Raw genomic sequence first — 16,996 nt, forward strand, 5'->3', positions numbered from 1 at the left:
GGTCAACAGGGCCCCCAAATTCAACTTCACACGCCCTACTCTTTCCTTCATGTTCAGCCCACCTACACACAGAGTGAGCTCACCACTTCCAACCTTTGTGTTTAGGACTAGACAGGGGAAAGGGGCAGATCAATCTGCATTTCTGAAAATTCGACATTGAAATAATTTATAAAGCAATTCTATTACTCTCAAGAACCACAAACTACAAATTAACTACAGTCACCAAAGTCTGAGAAAAGGCTAGGGACACAGGTGGGTGGTTTGTAATTAGCACATGAGTTGCTTGAAAGGAGCTGGCACTTCTGAAACATGAGAAGCTTCTCGAATCACTTTAGCCAAGATGCAGGGGTTTGGTTGTTTCTGTGAGATCTGTAAAGAACACGAAAGACTGTGGAGTCTTAAGTAAATGTAAACTCTAAGGAGAAGGCAAGAGAATATACATTTATGGACAGCCTATTTATGGCAAGCTCTATACATGTTACACACTTATTTATCTAAATTAGTAACTCTCCTTAGAGGCCAGCTATGTGACCTTGGGCTAGTAAGGCAACCTCTCCAAGCCTCATCTTCCTCATCTGTAAAATGATGCTGATGCTGTGGAAAACTGTGATGATTCCTTAAAGCCTTAAGCATAGAATTACTCTATGGTCCCACAATGCTACTTCTGGGGGTACACCCCAAAGAAATGAAAGCAGGAACTCAGATATTTCTACACCAATATTCAAAGCAGCATTAGCCACCATAAACAAAAGGTGGGAACAACCCAAATACCCATAAGCAGATGAATGAATAAACAAAATGTGGTCTATACGTACAGCGGAACCAGCTTTTTAAAGGAATGAAATTCTGACACATGTTACGTACAACATGGATGAACCTTGAAATCACTACACTGAGCGAAAAGAGACAAACACAAAAGGACAAATATTGTACTGTCACAATATTTGTAATTTACTAATTTGTAAATTAGTCTATTTAAATGAGGTACCTAGAATAGGCAAATTCAATTCATAGAGACAAAAACTTGAACAGTGTTTACTAGGAGGGGAGGAGGGAGAAATGGGGAATTAGTATTAATGGGCACAGTTTCAGTTTGGGATAATGAAAAACTTCTGTAAATGGAAGGTGGTGATAGTTGCACAACACTGTGAATGTGTGAACTGCACACTTAAAAATGGTCAAAATGGTAAATTTAATATATATTTTACCACAATAGTAAATAAATAGAAAGATAGAAAGCAAGAAGATGGTGCTGAGTTACTATTCAAAGTCATGTCTTTCTTAGTCCCCAAAAATCAATGTTCTTTCTTATATTGTCTATTTCCAAATGGGTTGGATTATGGATTTGTTAAATTTTATTCTGTGCAAATAAAATTTTATTCTGTGTTGAATACATGTTGTGAATAAATTGGGGTGGTTTTATTAATTACTGAAGCACAAAAAGAAAAAACATCCCAATGAATTTTTCCAAGTACACAATACATGAATCTTCCAGCTTTCCTCCTGAGCTGGACCAGTCATCTCCCCTGGGAGACCCCAGCAGGGCACCAATTTCTCTTCTATAGTTTGATGAGAAAAGGCTCCATGATGTATATATATATATTTTTTTTAATTTGGCTGTGTTGGGCTTCGTTGTAGTGCACGGGCTCCTCATTGCGGTGGCTTCTCTTTCTGCAGAGCAGGGGCTCTAGGCGCGCAGGCTTCAGTAGTTGCAGCACACGGGCTCAGTAGTTGCGGTGAGTAGCTCAGTAATTGTGGCTTGTGGGCTTAGTTGCTCCGCGGCATGTGGGATCTTCCTGGACCAGGGCTTGAACCCGTGTCCCCTGCATTGGCAGGCAGATTCTTCTTATCCACTGCGCCACCAGGGAAACCCCCATGATGTACTTTTTTTCCATGTACAATGTAGAAGAATGACTTTTCTTCCTCCAATATTAATTGAGATGGAACATTCCAAGATCAAGAAAATGTCATGCATTGGATGATGAGTAAACTGGACATTATGGGAATGACAGTTACAGGACACAGCTATTTGCCAAAAATATGACCTATGGGATTTAAGGACCATGTCATGCTGCTCCGCTTGATGATTTTTACTTGGATGAGAGTACCAATTTGGTTTTCTTTTGAGGGGAAAAATGTCCAGCGTATACTAGGGTATGTGGGGTGGGGGCATGGAAGTGTGCACACCCACGTGTTCAGAGCCATGGGGAAGGAGGGAAAGGCGCCCCCCAACTCAGAGAACTCTGGCACTTACAAGAGGAAATAACCTACTCTTCCTAGTGAGCCAAAACAAGCAAGAGATAAGGGATAAAATGCCCAGGTTATGCTTTTCCCTGGAAGGAAAGTAAGCCAAGAGGACTATCACTTTGAAGACGAGTTATAGAATATGAATCTCTCCACCGAGGGTACTCACCATATTTTCTCATCTCTTTCAAATCCTGCAGAAGTGCACAGTCAAGACAGAAAATAGAAAAGGCCATAAGATGGAGATGGAAATGGCTCTCCAGATGTGAGTCCATCTTAGGAGAAATTGCACTTGTGAGGACAGATAAAAACGTGAAACAGGAAGTAAAGTGGCGGACCTTACATGTTAAAGCTCAATTGAGAAACATCAATTGAGCACCCACATAGAAGAAACTGAGCTAGACTTCATGAAGTAAAGAATACACATGATCCCTAACAATCCAGTCTCATAAGTAGAAAATTATCTTGATTTGAATAATTAAATAAGTAGTATAGAAAGTTCTAGATGGAAAGTTGAAGTTTAACTCCTTCCCACTCCTGAGTTCCTATTAAAATGGTAGCCAGGGGCTTCCCTGGTGGCGCAGTGGTTGAGAGTCCACCTGCCGATGCAGGGGACACGGGTTCGTGCCCCGGTCCAGGAAGATCCCACATGCCGTGGAGCGGCTAGGCCCGTAAGACATGGCTGCTGGGCCTGCGCGTCCGGAGCCTGTGCTCCGCAACGGGAGAGGCCACAACAGTGAGAGGCCCGCGTACCGCAAAAAAAAAAAAAAACCAAAAAATGGTAGCCAGAAAATTTAAGTGGACATAAACCCAACAACAGTAAAGAAAATTAAAGAGAGGAGGCGGTTAATGAAAATTCAACACATGTCTGGAAGACAGAGGATGGCTGAAGGCAGGTTAAAATGAAAATAACAGGAAATCACAGCCTGGAGTCTGTGTGGAAGGGAATACATTCCAGAAAAAAAGCTTGTCTATTCTGCCAAACCCTGGTGAGTTTCAGAACTCAGAAACAACAGGAGTGATGAATACAGTGAAATGAAGTTGTGAACAAGAAGCAGCTGCATTGCCCCACTGCACTCACTTTAAACACCTGGTATCCAGACAGCATCCACACCCACCCAGTTCTCCAGTCTAATCATCAGAGAGTTCTCCTCAGAACAAATCAAACGGCCCCACTGGAAACGTCTCTGCATTCTAGCATTCAGGATGCTCAAACTCCAAAGCCCTCCAGTTAACAGGTCCTGCCCACATACAGGACATTTTTATTGCCTCACACTTTAATTTGAAGGAACGCAAGTATGACCAGCCATTCAGCATAGAGACCTTTATTTTTTTAATGACTCCAACAAATTTACAGAAAAATGAGTTATAGATGAGAACTCAAAAAAAGAAAACTCTAATCAGTAATTGCACCATAAAATAAAAATAGGATGCTAAAGAAAGGAAAATTGTGACAAAAATAAGAACTATTGAAAAATTTTAAATGACTACAAACAGAAAAATTCATCACAAGAATTGGAAAGTAAAATTAAGATAATGTCCCAAAAATAAGGTCCAAAACATGAGATAAAAAAAAGATAGAAAAGATAACAGAAGACCAATCCGTGGATCCAATATCAGACTAACAAGACTTCTAGCAAAAGAGAAACAGAGAACACAGGAGAAGAAGAAATTATCAAAGAAGTGATACAAGACAGCGAGAAGTCAGAGGTGGGACTGATCACTGTGGGTTCAGCTAGTAAGGAAAGAGGTCACAAAGGAGGGGAGTTTTCAGGTCAACCTGGAAGGATGTGAAGGATTCTGACTAATGGAGAAGTAGAGATTGCCAGTTACAAAGCCCTGTGAGTAAGAGTTTAGACCAGGAAAGAGGATGGTTTGTGCCCATGGAAACTGCACAGATTCAGATTCAACAACCATTTCTCTAGCATCAGCATCTCCAGGTACTAGTCTAAGCCCATTATACTGTAGCCAGTGGAATCATCACAACCAGTTCACAGTTTTCATTTATAGATCAGAACACTTAGTCTGGGAGAGAGAAGTGATGTACAGTCAGCTCTTTGTATCCATGGGTCCCACATCCACAGATTCAACCAACTACTAATGGAAAATATTCGAAAAAAAATTCCAGAAAGCTCCAAAGGTGAAAACTTGAATCTGCTATGTGCCAGCAACTGTATTAGGTATTATAATTAATCGAGAGATGACGAAGTACACAGGAGGATGTGCATAGGTTATATGAAAATTCCACGCCATTTTATACAAGGGACTTGAACATCCGCGGATTTTGGTATCTGAGGGGCTCTTGGAACCAATCCCCAAAGATACTGAGGGACAACTGTATCACACACCTGGTTGGTGTTAGAGAATTCACCCACGATATCCTCAGGCCCCAAGTCCATCATTCCTTCATTCAACTGGGGCTGACACATGCTACAACATGGATGAACCTTGAAAACATTACACTAAGTAAAAGAAGCCAGTCCCAGAACACCACATACTGTATGATTATATTTATAGAAAGTGTCCAGAATAGGGAAATCCAGAGAGACAGAAAGTACAGTACTAGTGTTTGCCTAGGCCTGGGAATATACGGTAATGGAAGGTCACTGCTAACGGATATGTAGTTTCTTTTTGGGGTGATGGAAATATTCTTAAAACTAGATTGTGGCAATGTTTGCACTACTCTGTGAATATATTAAAAAGCATGAATTTTATACTTGAGATGGGCAAATTGTATGGTATGTGAATTATATCTCAATAAGACTTTCTTTTTAAGGCATGATTAGATTCATGTTTTGGAAAGATCAACCTGGTAGCAGCATGGGAAAAATCAGGAATATAGACAATGAACACAGAAAGACCGGTGAGTAGGCTATTTTCACAATCGAGGTGGGTGTTGATGACAGACTGCACTACAGTGGTGGTGGCAGAGGTGGAGACACGGACCATTCAAGAGAGATTTAGAAGGCATGATACACAGGCGTCGGTGCCTGGTTGGCTACTGGAAATAAGTGCAAGGGAGGAGTCCAAGATGGTACCCAGGCCGTAGCTAGATGGACAAATGATTGCATTCACTAAGACAGAGCATGCAGAAAGGACCAAGCTTGCTTTTATGGACAGGATTATTACGCATTTAACTTAGAGGTGCTTTGGGACATCTAAGTAGAGATGTTCGGCAAACAGAGCCACTGGATTGGCACTCAGAGAAGACAGAGCTGGAGACAGCAGTGTGTGGGTTACCAGCGTGTTTTGGCTATGAAGCTTTGGGCTTGGACGAGATCACCTGGGGAGAGAAGAGGGCTTGGGACTGAGCCTGATGAACCCTTTCTGTTTAAAGGGCTGGCTAGAGGAGGATACAGCCACACAGGAGAAGCCAAAGACAGACCTAGAAATGTAAGGGGAATGGTGCCAGAGGGGTGTTGCGCTTCACAGAGTCTATATTTGTCAACAGTACCTTTTTTATTCATTCACTTTCTCTCCATTCTCCTTTTTGTTTGCTTGTGCTCTTATAATGTGCATCGCTTCATGGAGTGAGCATGTTACACATCTCACACTGGGCTTTTCACTCTGCATATTCACAAGCTCCATTTTGTCCATAGCTTCTAACAGCCTCCGTTGCTCAATTAAATATTTTTAAATAGAGGAATTTAAATAACTGCATAATAGTCCATCATAGGACTGTTCCTTCATTTTAATCTATGTCCCTGGTGTTGGGTACAAGATTTCTTCCTTGCACCTTGTTACTCCTCAGTCTGCAGACAGACCTAGTTTGTGTGTATCTCTGCTGTGTGACCATGTCCAGTTTACTTAATGTCTCTGAGCCTCAATTTTTCTCAACCTAAGGAGTGTATATTACATGGAACACTGGTGTGTGAAATACCCAAACAAAAGGTGAAGGGATTGCCGTGGACAAAGCTCCCAGTGACAGCAAAGATTCTATATTCTACGTAGCTCTGCACTTCCTGGTGTGAGGATCTCAGTCCACAGTTCATAAGAGGCACATCTCCTTGGCAACTTTTGCGAACAAACAAATACATAAAGTGGGACAGAGAGGAGAGGTCTAGGGTTGCATAGGAGCACAGCACACTGTCACATGGTGAGGTGTGAGATGCAATTACATCTCACCAGCGCTCTGCTCAACAGCAGGACTGGCAAACCACTCCAGCGTTGCCGAAACCTGAAGAAGAGCCATGGGAAGATGACGTTGCAACCACGTGAGTCAGGAGAAGCGACGGGAACAAACTCACCCACCGCCACCACCATTTCCCCAAGCAGAGGTGGGTGCAGTGGGGAGGTCTGTGCTGACCTTGCACCCAGAGAAGGCTGCCCTTAGTACCCAAGGACATGCCAGCTCTCTTTCGTCCCACAGAATCTCCTCATCAAGGTGAAAGAGCCCCATGGAAAGTCTGGGTGGAGGTGGGAGGGATCCTGCTGGGGCTACAGCAGGTGTCTGTATCCCCATATCGAAAAGCTCTGGGTGATGTCGCCAGGGGAGAGGCTGCAGATATCTGAGGTCCCCCTGAGGGAGCCAGCATCTGAAGCCACCAGGATATAGAGAACCAACTAGACTTTTAGCACTGCTGCCAGACACCACAGCTCGCGCTAACAGAGAAGGAAATCCCAGAAGGTCCACAGTGCAAGTTCTGACCCCCCTCCTTGAGAAAGTATTTTAAAGTCCAGGGTGGGGGCAGGAGGGAGCAAAAGAAGCCCCCAGAGTGGCTGTAAACAGGCGAGGCATCTTTATGAGGTTAGAGAAATGCTCTATAACTGGATTGTGGCGATGGTTGCCCAACTCTATAAATTGACTAAATATCACTGAATTACACACTTCAAGTGGGTAAATTTTATGGTATATAAAGTATACCTCAATAAAGTTTAAAAAGAAAAAGGAAACCAATAGATGGAAAATTTAAATGGAAAATGTGGGTACAATTATCAAATTCAAACCAAAATAGAAATTCAAACGTGCGTGTCAGGAACAGGGTAACTAGGATGTCCACTCTAAACCGAAGTTAACAAAACTCCATTCTAAGGATATAGCAGTCTTCCTGTTTTCATACAGTCAATGTGTTCATTTATACCTCGTCTACATAAAGCGTCTGGCGCCGTGTGGGGCACACAGTAAGCCATCAGCTGAGTGGTTGTCATTTCACTGACTTCTCAGGAAAGATGTCAGTGCCACTCCTGGACACTGGGGCAGGCCTGGAGAAGCAAGGGTGGGAGACTACGCGGGCAGAATATGGTTAGCATCCTGGGTCAACAAGGCAGGGATGAGAGGTTTGGAGCTATTACAGCCAGTCAACAGGTCAGGACCAGCAGGACAGCTCGGAAAGGCCTGGCAGCATTAACCAAGAGAGTCTGGAGTCTAGGAGACTGGGGTCCACCAAACTAGTTTGCAATGTGTGTCAGACGGACTCAGTGCCTACCCGGCTCTGTCACTTACTCATTTAACTGCTGTAAGTCTCAGCTTCCTCATGTAAAGCAAGATGAATAAGGACACCCTTTTTTGTGGCTCTGTCATGGGGATTAACACACATCAAATACTTGGCTAATTCTCAGTGTTAACTATAATAATAATAACTATCATTACATTATTATTATTATTCCAGAACCCACAAGCATGAGAATTGTTAGCATCTCACGGAGCATGGCTATTCAAGAGGTTTTTCCAATAAAACTGAAATTATTTTTTCCATATCTTTAAAGCAAAAAAAAAGAAAAAGACAGGACTTGGGGGGTAAATAGAGAGACCGATCATAAAATTCAAAAGGTAATTCTTGTTACCAACACTGCAATCCCAGAACCATCCTTTTCTTCACGTATCCACAATCAGTTTCAACATCAAGGGCATGGAGATGACTAGTGGCTGTAGGTGTCTTGCTATGGTGAGTCTGCATCCATCATCCTCTCTACCTCTGGAAATAGCCTTTCCTGCTGCCCAGAGTGCCCTGAGTCTGAGAGAGAGAGGCTCTGTGACTACGCCACTTTGGGAAGACGGGAAGTGGCAGCTGACAAACATTCCGCATGTGTGTTGGACAGTGTCACGGGGCTGCTGATTCACGGTACAACAGGTGGTAGTCGGTGGCAGACAGCAACATCAGTTACCCCCACACAGCCCCTGCTGCTTCCTGTAAATGCCGCGGAGGAGGCAAGGCAAGATACACGACAGCAAGGCTGCCTAAGTTCCACAGAAAATACCTGCATGAGCTCTGCTTGATTAATGGAACTGGATTCGGTTTTATGTTACTCATTACTAGTGTGTTCCTGGGAAACAGCAGAACAAAACAATTCCACAAAGGACTCAAAAGGCATATGAAATTATGCTTTGTAATCAGGGAAAAAAGAAGGGAGAGAGAGAGGGAGGGAGGGAGGAAACATATGACCAAAAAAACCTAACCTGACACTGTGTCCATGGCGGCTCACAGGGACGGGCCTGCCAGGGTCACATTGCTCACCATCTTTCGCCTTGTTCCCTGCATTTTAGACTGAATTAAAGGCTAACTGATGAAAGCAAAACAGTAGCACTTATTCAGAATCTTTTAGGAGAAAGTCATATTACACTAGACTAGGAGGATACAAAGAATCACTAAAGGACTCACATCCTCTGGAATTGAAATTTACCGGAGGAGTTAGGATATATACATTCAAAACAAAATAGCAGTTGAATAGCTTGCAAAAGGTTTGATCTAGCCAGTCCGCTATCAGGGAGCTATCCTATAGATGAGTTTCCACTTAGGCACAAAAATCTTAGTAAGGGCTGTCTGTTGTCACACTGATCCTAGTAGTGAAATTTTCAACAACCTAAATGCCCAGCAATAAAATGATTAAACACACTATACAATACATCCATGCTATGGAATACTATGAAACCATTAAAAAGATCACGTTATTAATTAATTAGGTAAACCTATGCATACTGACCTGGGAAGATGCCCAGTGTACCCTCCATGAAAAAAAGGCAAGTTCCAGAATATACACCATGGTCCACTTATGCTCTGTACTAGTTTGCTAGGGCTGCTAAGACAAACACCACAGACTGGGGGGCTTAAACAACTAAAATCTTTCTCGCAATTGCAGAGGCTGGACATCTGAGGTCAAGGTGTTGGCAGGGTTGTTTCTTCTAAAGCCGCTCTCCTTGGCTTGTCTCAAGTTCTTCCCTCTGTGTGTGTCTGTGTCCTAATCTCTCCATATAAGGACACCAACCATATTGGATTAAGGCCCACTCTAAAGGCCTCATTTTAATTTAATTACCTCATTAAAGGCCCAGCCTCCAGTCGCATTCTGAGGTACTGGGCGTTAGGGCTTCAACAGATGAACTGAGGGGAGGGATATAATTCAGCCTTTAATATGCCCTTTAAAAACTCTGTGTGTAGATGGAGAATTTTTATTTTCAGTTTATATTTCTGAATTGCTAGAAATTTTATAATGGGCATACATTCGTCTATTATGTTAAATCAGCAATTCTTTAAAAACTATTATGATATTTTTGCAATGTTTTATGTCTGGAATTACTTTCAAATGAAACTTTTTAAAAGTTTCACAGTAGGGATGGAGCCACAGGCCTGGTCTTTAAAGGACTGGCAATAACCATCCCACAGGGGTGGCCGCTGGACTGGGGGCAGAGAAGAAACAAGCCAAGAATACACCAGTGCCATAACACAGAATCAGCATACCAGCCAAAGACAAAACCAAAGAGCAGAGGAGAACTTTTGCCTTTCGGGAAAAACATAGGAGGAAAGTACCACCTCTCTGATCTTCCATTTCTTGTGGGAGCTGCTTTTAAAGATGAGCAGATTACCTACACTTATTTAAATGGATGATCTGAAAAACAATAAACCACCTGAACTGATACTGATAAAGTTCTACATTAGAGGGGAAGGAGAAGAATGTAACAAATCTATTGGATATACATGAAGGGTTTAGAAAAGGTCTGCTTGGAGGACAAAAGTTCCACAGTATTTGGTTATGGTAAAATTCAAATAAAGTAATGAAACAGTAAATAAGAGGAAAAAAATCAAACTAAGTATATGAAAATAAAGATATTCAGAACAGGGAAGGAATTACCAAGGGAAAACATGTTTAATGTAAGAGTAGAAGACTGGAGCAGGTACTCACGTATCACATTATAAAGACAGAAAAAACAAGACTGATAAGCAAGTAAAATTCAAGGGCTTCCCTGGTGGCGCAGTGGTTGAGAGTCCGCCTGCCGATGCAGGGTACACGGGTTCGTGCCCCGGTGCGGGAGGATCCCACGTGCCGCAGAGCGGCTGGGCCCGTGAGCCATGGCCGCTGAGCCTGCACGTCCGGAGCCTGTGCTCTGCCAAGGGAGAGGCCACAACAGTGAGAGGCCCGCGTACCACCAAAAAAAAAAAAAAAAGTAAAATTGAAGAAAGTTTTCAAAAAATATACAAATTCAGCTATGGGCTGAATTGTGTCTCCCCTCCGCTCCAAAAAAAAAGAGGTATGTTGTAGTCCTAGCTCCTAAATCTCAGAATGGGACCTCATTTGGAGATACTCATTGCAGACCGTCCGGTTAAAATGAGGTCATTAGGGTGGGCCTTAACCCAATCATGACCAAGTCCTTATAAAAAGGGGAAATTTAGATACAGGGATATTTGCAAAGGGAAGATGAAGACATGGAGGGAATGCCATGTGAAGACAGAGAACTGGAGACATGCATCTACCCACCAAGGAATACCAGAGATCACGCAAACCTCCGAAAGCAACGAAGAGGCAAGGAAGGATTCTCATAGAGGTCTCAGAGGGAGCCCGGCCCAGCCGATACCTCGATTTCGGGCTTCTAGCCCCCAGAAATGTGAGAGAATAGATTCCTCTTGTTTAAATCACCCAATCTGTGGTACTAGTTTATGACAGCCCTAGGAAACTAATATAAATAAGAGATTAGAAAATATAAGGGTTTCTGGTTATTTCTTTACCAAAACATGAGACAATTTCAAGACTTTTTTTTCTCTTAAAAATTATTAATTTTGCCAGAATAAGAAAAATAAAAAAGCTTTAAACTAGTTGTTCTTATAAGCTTGGATTTTTATGACAGCAGTAAGGAATGCCATTGTAAAAAGCTTTTAATAAAGTATGAAGAGAAAAATAAGTCAGCCACACTTCCTAAACCACCATGTTAGCACATTTTCTTCCAGGCTCTTCTCTATGCAATACACACACGCACATTTATACATGCATACAAACACACACACAGATTTATGACTGGAAGAGCCTGCTGAATTTTTATTCCCACTTTCTTCCCCCCAAAATGATGCATAATACGAAATAATGTTCATAATAAAAGAAGTTGCAGTGACACTTTTCTTGCCTACATAACCCATCAAATGAATCAAATGAATGTTATATAATATCACCTGTTTGGGTATTACTGTAAACAACGTCACAATGAAGGTCGTGCAGGAACTCTCAATCCACATCTCGGGTATTTTCTTAGACTCCTAGAAGTGGAATTAATGGGCAAAAAACATAAGAACATTTTCAGCCTCTGCTACATCTTGCTTTCCAAAGATGAGCTGCTGATCAAGCGAACAGATTTAAATCAGATTCCGGTGGCTACTTGTGATGGTGGCTGTAGAACAGCTGTCTTTCCTCCATTTGTGGCACTTTTTTCTTTTCACTCCCTGAGGCTTTGCCACACTCCTCTTGAGGCAGAAATCATTGGAACCCAGACAGGTAGGTAAGCGATACTGTTGTCAGCACTGCAGCTGAGCAGAGGGCTATTTTGCAGGGCAGGCCAAGCACGTAGCAGAGGAGGAGAACGTGCCCCGGGCTCGCCTGGGGGGGGAGGGGGAGGGGGCGAGGCCCCAGTGGGGGCTGGGCAGCTCAGGACCAAGAGGCCCAGCTCTCAGCACCCACACAGGGGGCTTCCAGGGCACACACGGCTGGGCTGTTAGGGCTGGTATTTTATACATCAGCACCTTCTTGCCCTTCTTCCTTTCCAGCCCAGCCTGAACCACCACCAAATGGGAGAAGTTGCCCCTGAATGAATCCCACCAAAGTGAACAGTATTCAAAGGCATCAGTAAAGAAAGGCACTGATGCGGAAGGGTTTGCTGAAGAGTGTTTTGAGAAGTCTGAACTGACTAGAAAAATGCACGTAACATTAAATGCGGACACACATATCCCTCGTTATAATTTTAACACTTTAATCCGCTCAGAAAAGTTAAGCAACAGCTACTCAGTCCCATGTCAAGGCCCTGGGGTGACAGGTGGTTTCTAAACAGACGTGCCCTTGTAGCCTGCGTGCCTGCATGTGGGTCAATGAGAAGGGAATCTGAGACAGGAGTGCTGGAGGGGAATCAGATTGAAGGTTAACGTATTTTCATTACTTAAAATCAGGCAACACAGGTACATAGCCTGCTGTTTTTACACGGATATGTCCGAAGAATCTTTCCATGACAACAGAGACCTACCTACCTCATCCTAAAATTACAGGTGTATTTGATATGGCAGAAATACTAAGCTACCTATGTTTAATAATCTGAGCAACGCTAATGACAGAAATGAGGCACAATAATCTTTTTAAACTGATTCAAACCAAACACTGAAGCTGCCATATGTTTTGTTACAGTTACAAGACTACACACAAAGACCTACGTTTATAGAAGTTCACGTTAGTATAAAGGTACATACACCCGGTCTTGTCAGAAACCAACATGAACAGCAGCTGAAGGCAGGGAGGGGTCGGTTTCAGAGACAGGAAGCTTCCTCCCGTGACGCCAGGACTCCGTGCAGGCACGAAATTTGGATGTTTCATTGCTGCCACCTTGCCTTTGCCCCACAAATTTTAATGCCAAATTCTGATTTATCATCTCTATGCAAGCCTTCAAGCTATGTGAATGTTCTACGCGCAGAAAACCTCTTATCACCACTGACTTGGCGGACAGTGTGGCTCCTGTGCCCTCAAAGCCCAAGGGAGGGAGGGACTCAGGGGGCTCAGGGCAAGTGAGGACAGAATGCTAGCAAAGCAGGCACATCAAGAACAGAGCTTCTCGGGCTTCCCTGGTGGCGCAGTGGTTGAGAGTCCACCTGCCGATGCGGGGGACGCGGGTTCGTGCCCCGGTCCAGGAAGATCCCACATGCCGCGGAGCGGCTGGGCCCGTGAGCCATGGCCGCTGAGCCTGCGCATTCAAACAGAGCTCCAGTAAAGTCTCCCTTCAAGTGGATTGCTAGGCCGAGAAAGACAATTCTCCTAACTCCTTTTCAATGAGTATTTCAGGAATGTCAAATCAAGTTTGACTTTTACGGACAGAACTTTTCTTTCTTTGGAAAAACAAAATACTGAGTTTTAATATCAGAAACTTTAGAGATCATAGATATCAAATCCATTACTTAAAAACAAAGTAGTATTAAAAAGTAGCTAACGCTTACAGTTTTGTTCTGTTGTCAGTAAGAACTTTCTAATGAAGTTTAAGCTAAGAAATACCAGCAGGGGGAGTGGGGATGTGGGGCGGGGCGGCATCGGGGGGAACGACAGGACAGAGGTGGCCACCAATCTACCTGATGTAAACTGCTAGACTTACAGGAGAGATTCAAGAACTCTTCATGTAGCTTACTTCTGGCAAACAACAGTTCTCAGAAGACATCCTTTTAGAATCTATAGTCTCTTTTCAGACGTGTATATTAATTAGACTTAGCCATTTACTGTGAAATTCCTGAAAGTTTCCCTCCAAGTATCTTCTGGTTAAACCAGTATTTTTCTTATAATCAAATTACAGTTGTTGGGTGTTTTTTCCTCCCCCCAAATCAACCAACTTTTTCTTTTTTGAAAGGATAACATTAAAACGTACTATTTTTCAAGTCACTAAAGATGGTTTGGATTAGAAAGTAATTGGAAAGGGGATTCTACTTATTTAATTTCATATTCTGCTGTGGCATCTGACACCTGGCATCTGGTATTTTAGGAATGAAAGGAATTATAAAAAAAAAAGAGAGACAGAGAGAAAAATGGGACTATGTACAGATTAAGCCAGTCTTATTAGATGTTTCTGAAAAGAAACAACTTTTATTCTGAATCAGTGATAAGCTACATATTCATATGCCACTATTTCAAGTCACAGTTATACTGATATCTCTCCTTTGAAGCGCTGAATGGTTTTTTCTAAATACTTTCCAAAAGTCATTTGAAAGCAAGTAATAATTCTAAAGATAAAGCATCAGAAACAAATTCTGTCCACCCAAGCTAACTTTAATGTTTAGATCACAACATTTTAGAGAGGCTCCATTTAATTTTTCCCTATTTTTACTTCTTCTTGGCAGTTTTTCAAAACTCTGTGAAAACTTAAACTATGACAAGAAAAGCATTCAAAACATAATACAAATATATACATGAATACAAGAAAAGTTTAAAACAAAAAACACCATATTACAATATCTCCAAATACGATGTGTTCATGATATGGCCAAAAACTACAGGGTTACAGGTCCTCAACACTCCCACTATCCTACGCAGATCTACATTCATACCTTTTCACATATGTGTATTTTTGTTTTGTTTTGCCTTCTTGGTGCCTAAAGTAACTGAGAATCAAGAAAATAACTAATATGACATGAAAAACATGGTACCTATGATTTTTTTACATCCTAGTCTAAACACATCTTAATTGGTGCAACATCACTCTTAATAATAGCCAAACAACAGACAAGCAATACATATGAAAAGACGTACTATATATAATACAGTATTTTTAGAATCACAAATAATTTCCACACTGACATTAAAAACCTGCAAATTAAATCTTAACTCACCTCATTATAAAGTTAAATGCTCATGTATCATAGCAAGAATGCTATTACTAGAAGCATTCTCAATTATTTCATTTTCTAGTGTAGAAAGGTTATGGTAGAAAAGATAAGGTGCTTTTTCAATAAGGTGCCAACAGACACTGACAGTGGCTGACACACACACCCAGTGCAAACTATCCAAGAAAATAATCCTAATTTGGAAATGAGATATATCACTAAACAGCTAGACTAAAAGTAGAGTGGGATAGAATAATTATCCGTGACTAATATGTCATAAACACAGACAACTCAATGTACATGTAGTCAATGAAATAAAGAATAACATTCCATCCTTTTTTTTTTTTTAATTCTACCTTAACTTTTCAAATTGTGCCCAATTCTAAAACTTTAGTTTCCTAGTTTCCACAGCTGACTAGAAGACTCTGATATTCTGATGGTAAACTACCAGAGATTAATGATCCACTGGTGCTACCCTTGCTGTGTTTTCTTCTTTACTATGAAACCATAACCCTCTATTGCTATTTTGTTTCATGCAGGACCAACCAAACTTAATTTCTTTTCTAAGAAAAAATAAATATATAAAGAAGACACTGTCAGGCATATATTCACAAGGTCTCAATTTCTTAAAACATAAGTAGGGGTATATTTATTTCTCTCAAATGCATACAAGACAATAATTACACAGCAACAAATCTTTTGTTCAACAATGATTTGATTCATAAGCATTTGAATTAAATTTACATAATTTCACATCCATACCCTTGCATGTTTAAATACTGTAAGTAAAAAAGCCCCCCAGATAACCAATTCTTGTATTTCCTATTTATCCCTCTATACATCCAAACTTTAAAAAGTTACAAACTGAACACTATACAGAACATACAAATCATGTTTAAAAACTTGAGGTTTTAAAATCACTGTTCCCCCAAGATGATTCAAAAAAGTCCTCATGCTGACAAGTGCAGTCCTAGGTGGTAAAGTAACTTGGAGGAGGGGAAGAAAGAAGAGACAGACACAAGTTTGCTGTCTTAATATTTTACTAATCCTGTTAGTTAAAAATGGTGATGTCATGAGAAATAACAGTTTAGGTTTAATATGAGGAATGGAGTCTGCCTCACAGTTTGAGACATGCATTTCAAGTATTTTCCTATTTGATCTGAGCTCCCTGCAGCAAACTGATGCTGAAAGAGAATAATTATTTTCTTCCATACATTCGCTCAATGTCCGCCTGGTAATGTGTTTTAAGCTCTTTGCGTTTCAGCTTGAAGGCATCTGTCACCAGACCAGTTTCAGGGGTCCACGGTTCAGGGCTCAAACGAATTTTTACTGGAATTTCAAACTTTTCCAGACTTGCTGAGACGGTGAAAAGAAATGTAAATGCAAGGTCATGAAAAATATACAATTAAAATTCTTGGCAAATAATTTAACTTCCTCAGTCTTTGAGCACTCATCAAAATGCAAAGCCAACAGCTCATAAATCTCACTTCTAAACAATCTATCCTTCAGAAATACAAGAAGAAACAGATTATGTATGAGAATTACAATAGCAAAATACTGCTGAGAAAATCTACATGTCCATCAATAGAAGGAGTTGGATAAATTATGATACAGGCATAAAACGTACAACACTCAGTCACTAAAATTAAGTTAGATCTATCTGGTATGGGTATATAAAGATACCTGCAATATACTGTTAGGTTTAAAAGAAGTTTTGTTTTGTTTTTAACACTAGATAAACTTATATGCAACTAGATGTGTACGACAAGGGTACACACCAAAATAAACCGCATACTTCTAGGGGGCTAGGATCCAGGATTAAGGAAAAGGAAATGTCACTTTTTACCTTACACCTATTTGTTTTCTTTGAATTTATTTTTAAAAATCACTTTAGAAACTAAGAAATAATAAAGTTTAAACAGAATCTTGTCACTGAGCCACGATATTCGCCATGAGCTCTGAGGAAGAATGTCTCCTCACTACTGTGCTTC

The 16,996-nt window shown here is 41.3% G+C and overlaps 1 protein-coding gene across 5 annotated transcripts in view; it reads right to left on the minus strand.

Moving 5' to 3' along the window:
- ACSL3 (acyl-CoA synthetase long chain family member 3) overlaps positions 1 to 16,996 on the minus strand; it is a 135,124-nt gene that overhangs the window by 38,552 nt on the left and 79,576 nt on the right. For 2 of the 5 annotated variants that reach the window (XR_003435581.1, XR_003435579.1), the window contains exon 15: positions 11,619 to 11,702. Coding sequence is in view for 3 of the 5 variants with exons in the window: in XM_027120156.1 (XP_026975957.1) it covers positions 16,204 to 16,361 (158 nt within the window). In the remaining 2 variants the exon portion in view is untranslated. Of the gene's footprint in view, positions 1 to 11,309; positions 11,703 to 14,248; positions 16,362 to 16,996 lie in introns of those variants that run through there. The other 3 variants (XM_027120156.1, XM_027120165.1, XM_027120177.1) reach the window with 2 other exon arrangements.

Source organism: Aethalodelphis obliquidens, unplaced genomic scaffold (genome assembly GCF_003676395.1).
Source record: "Aethalodelphis obliquidens isolate GAN/ISIS:26980383/991018 unplaced genomic scaffold, ASM367639v1 scaffold2, whole genome shotgun sequence".
In the NCBI taxonomy this organism is placed as follows: Eukaryota; Metazoa; Chordata; class Mammalia; order Artiodactyla; family Delphinidae; genus Aethalodelphis; species Aethalodelphis obliquidens.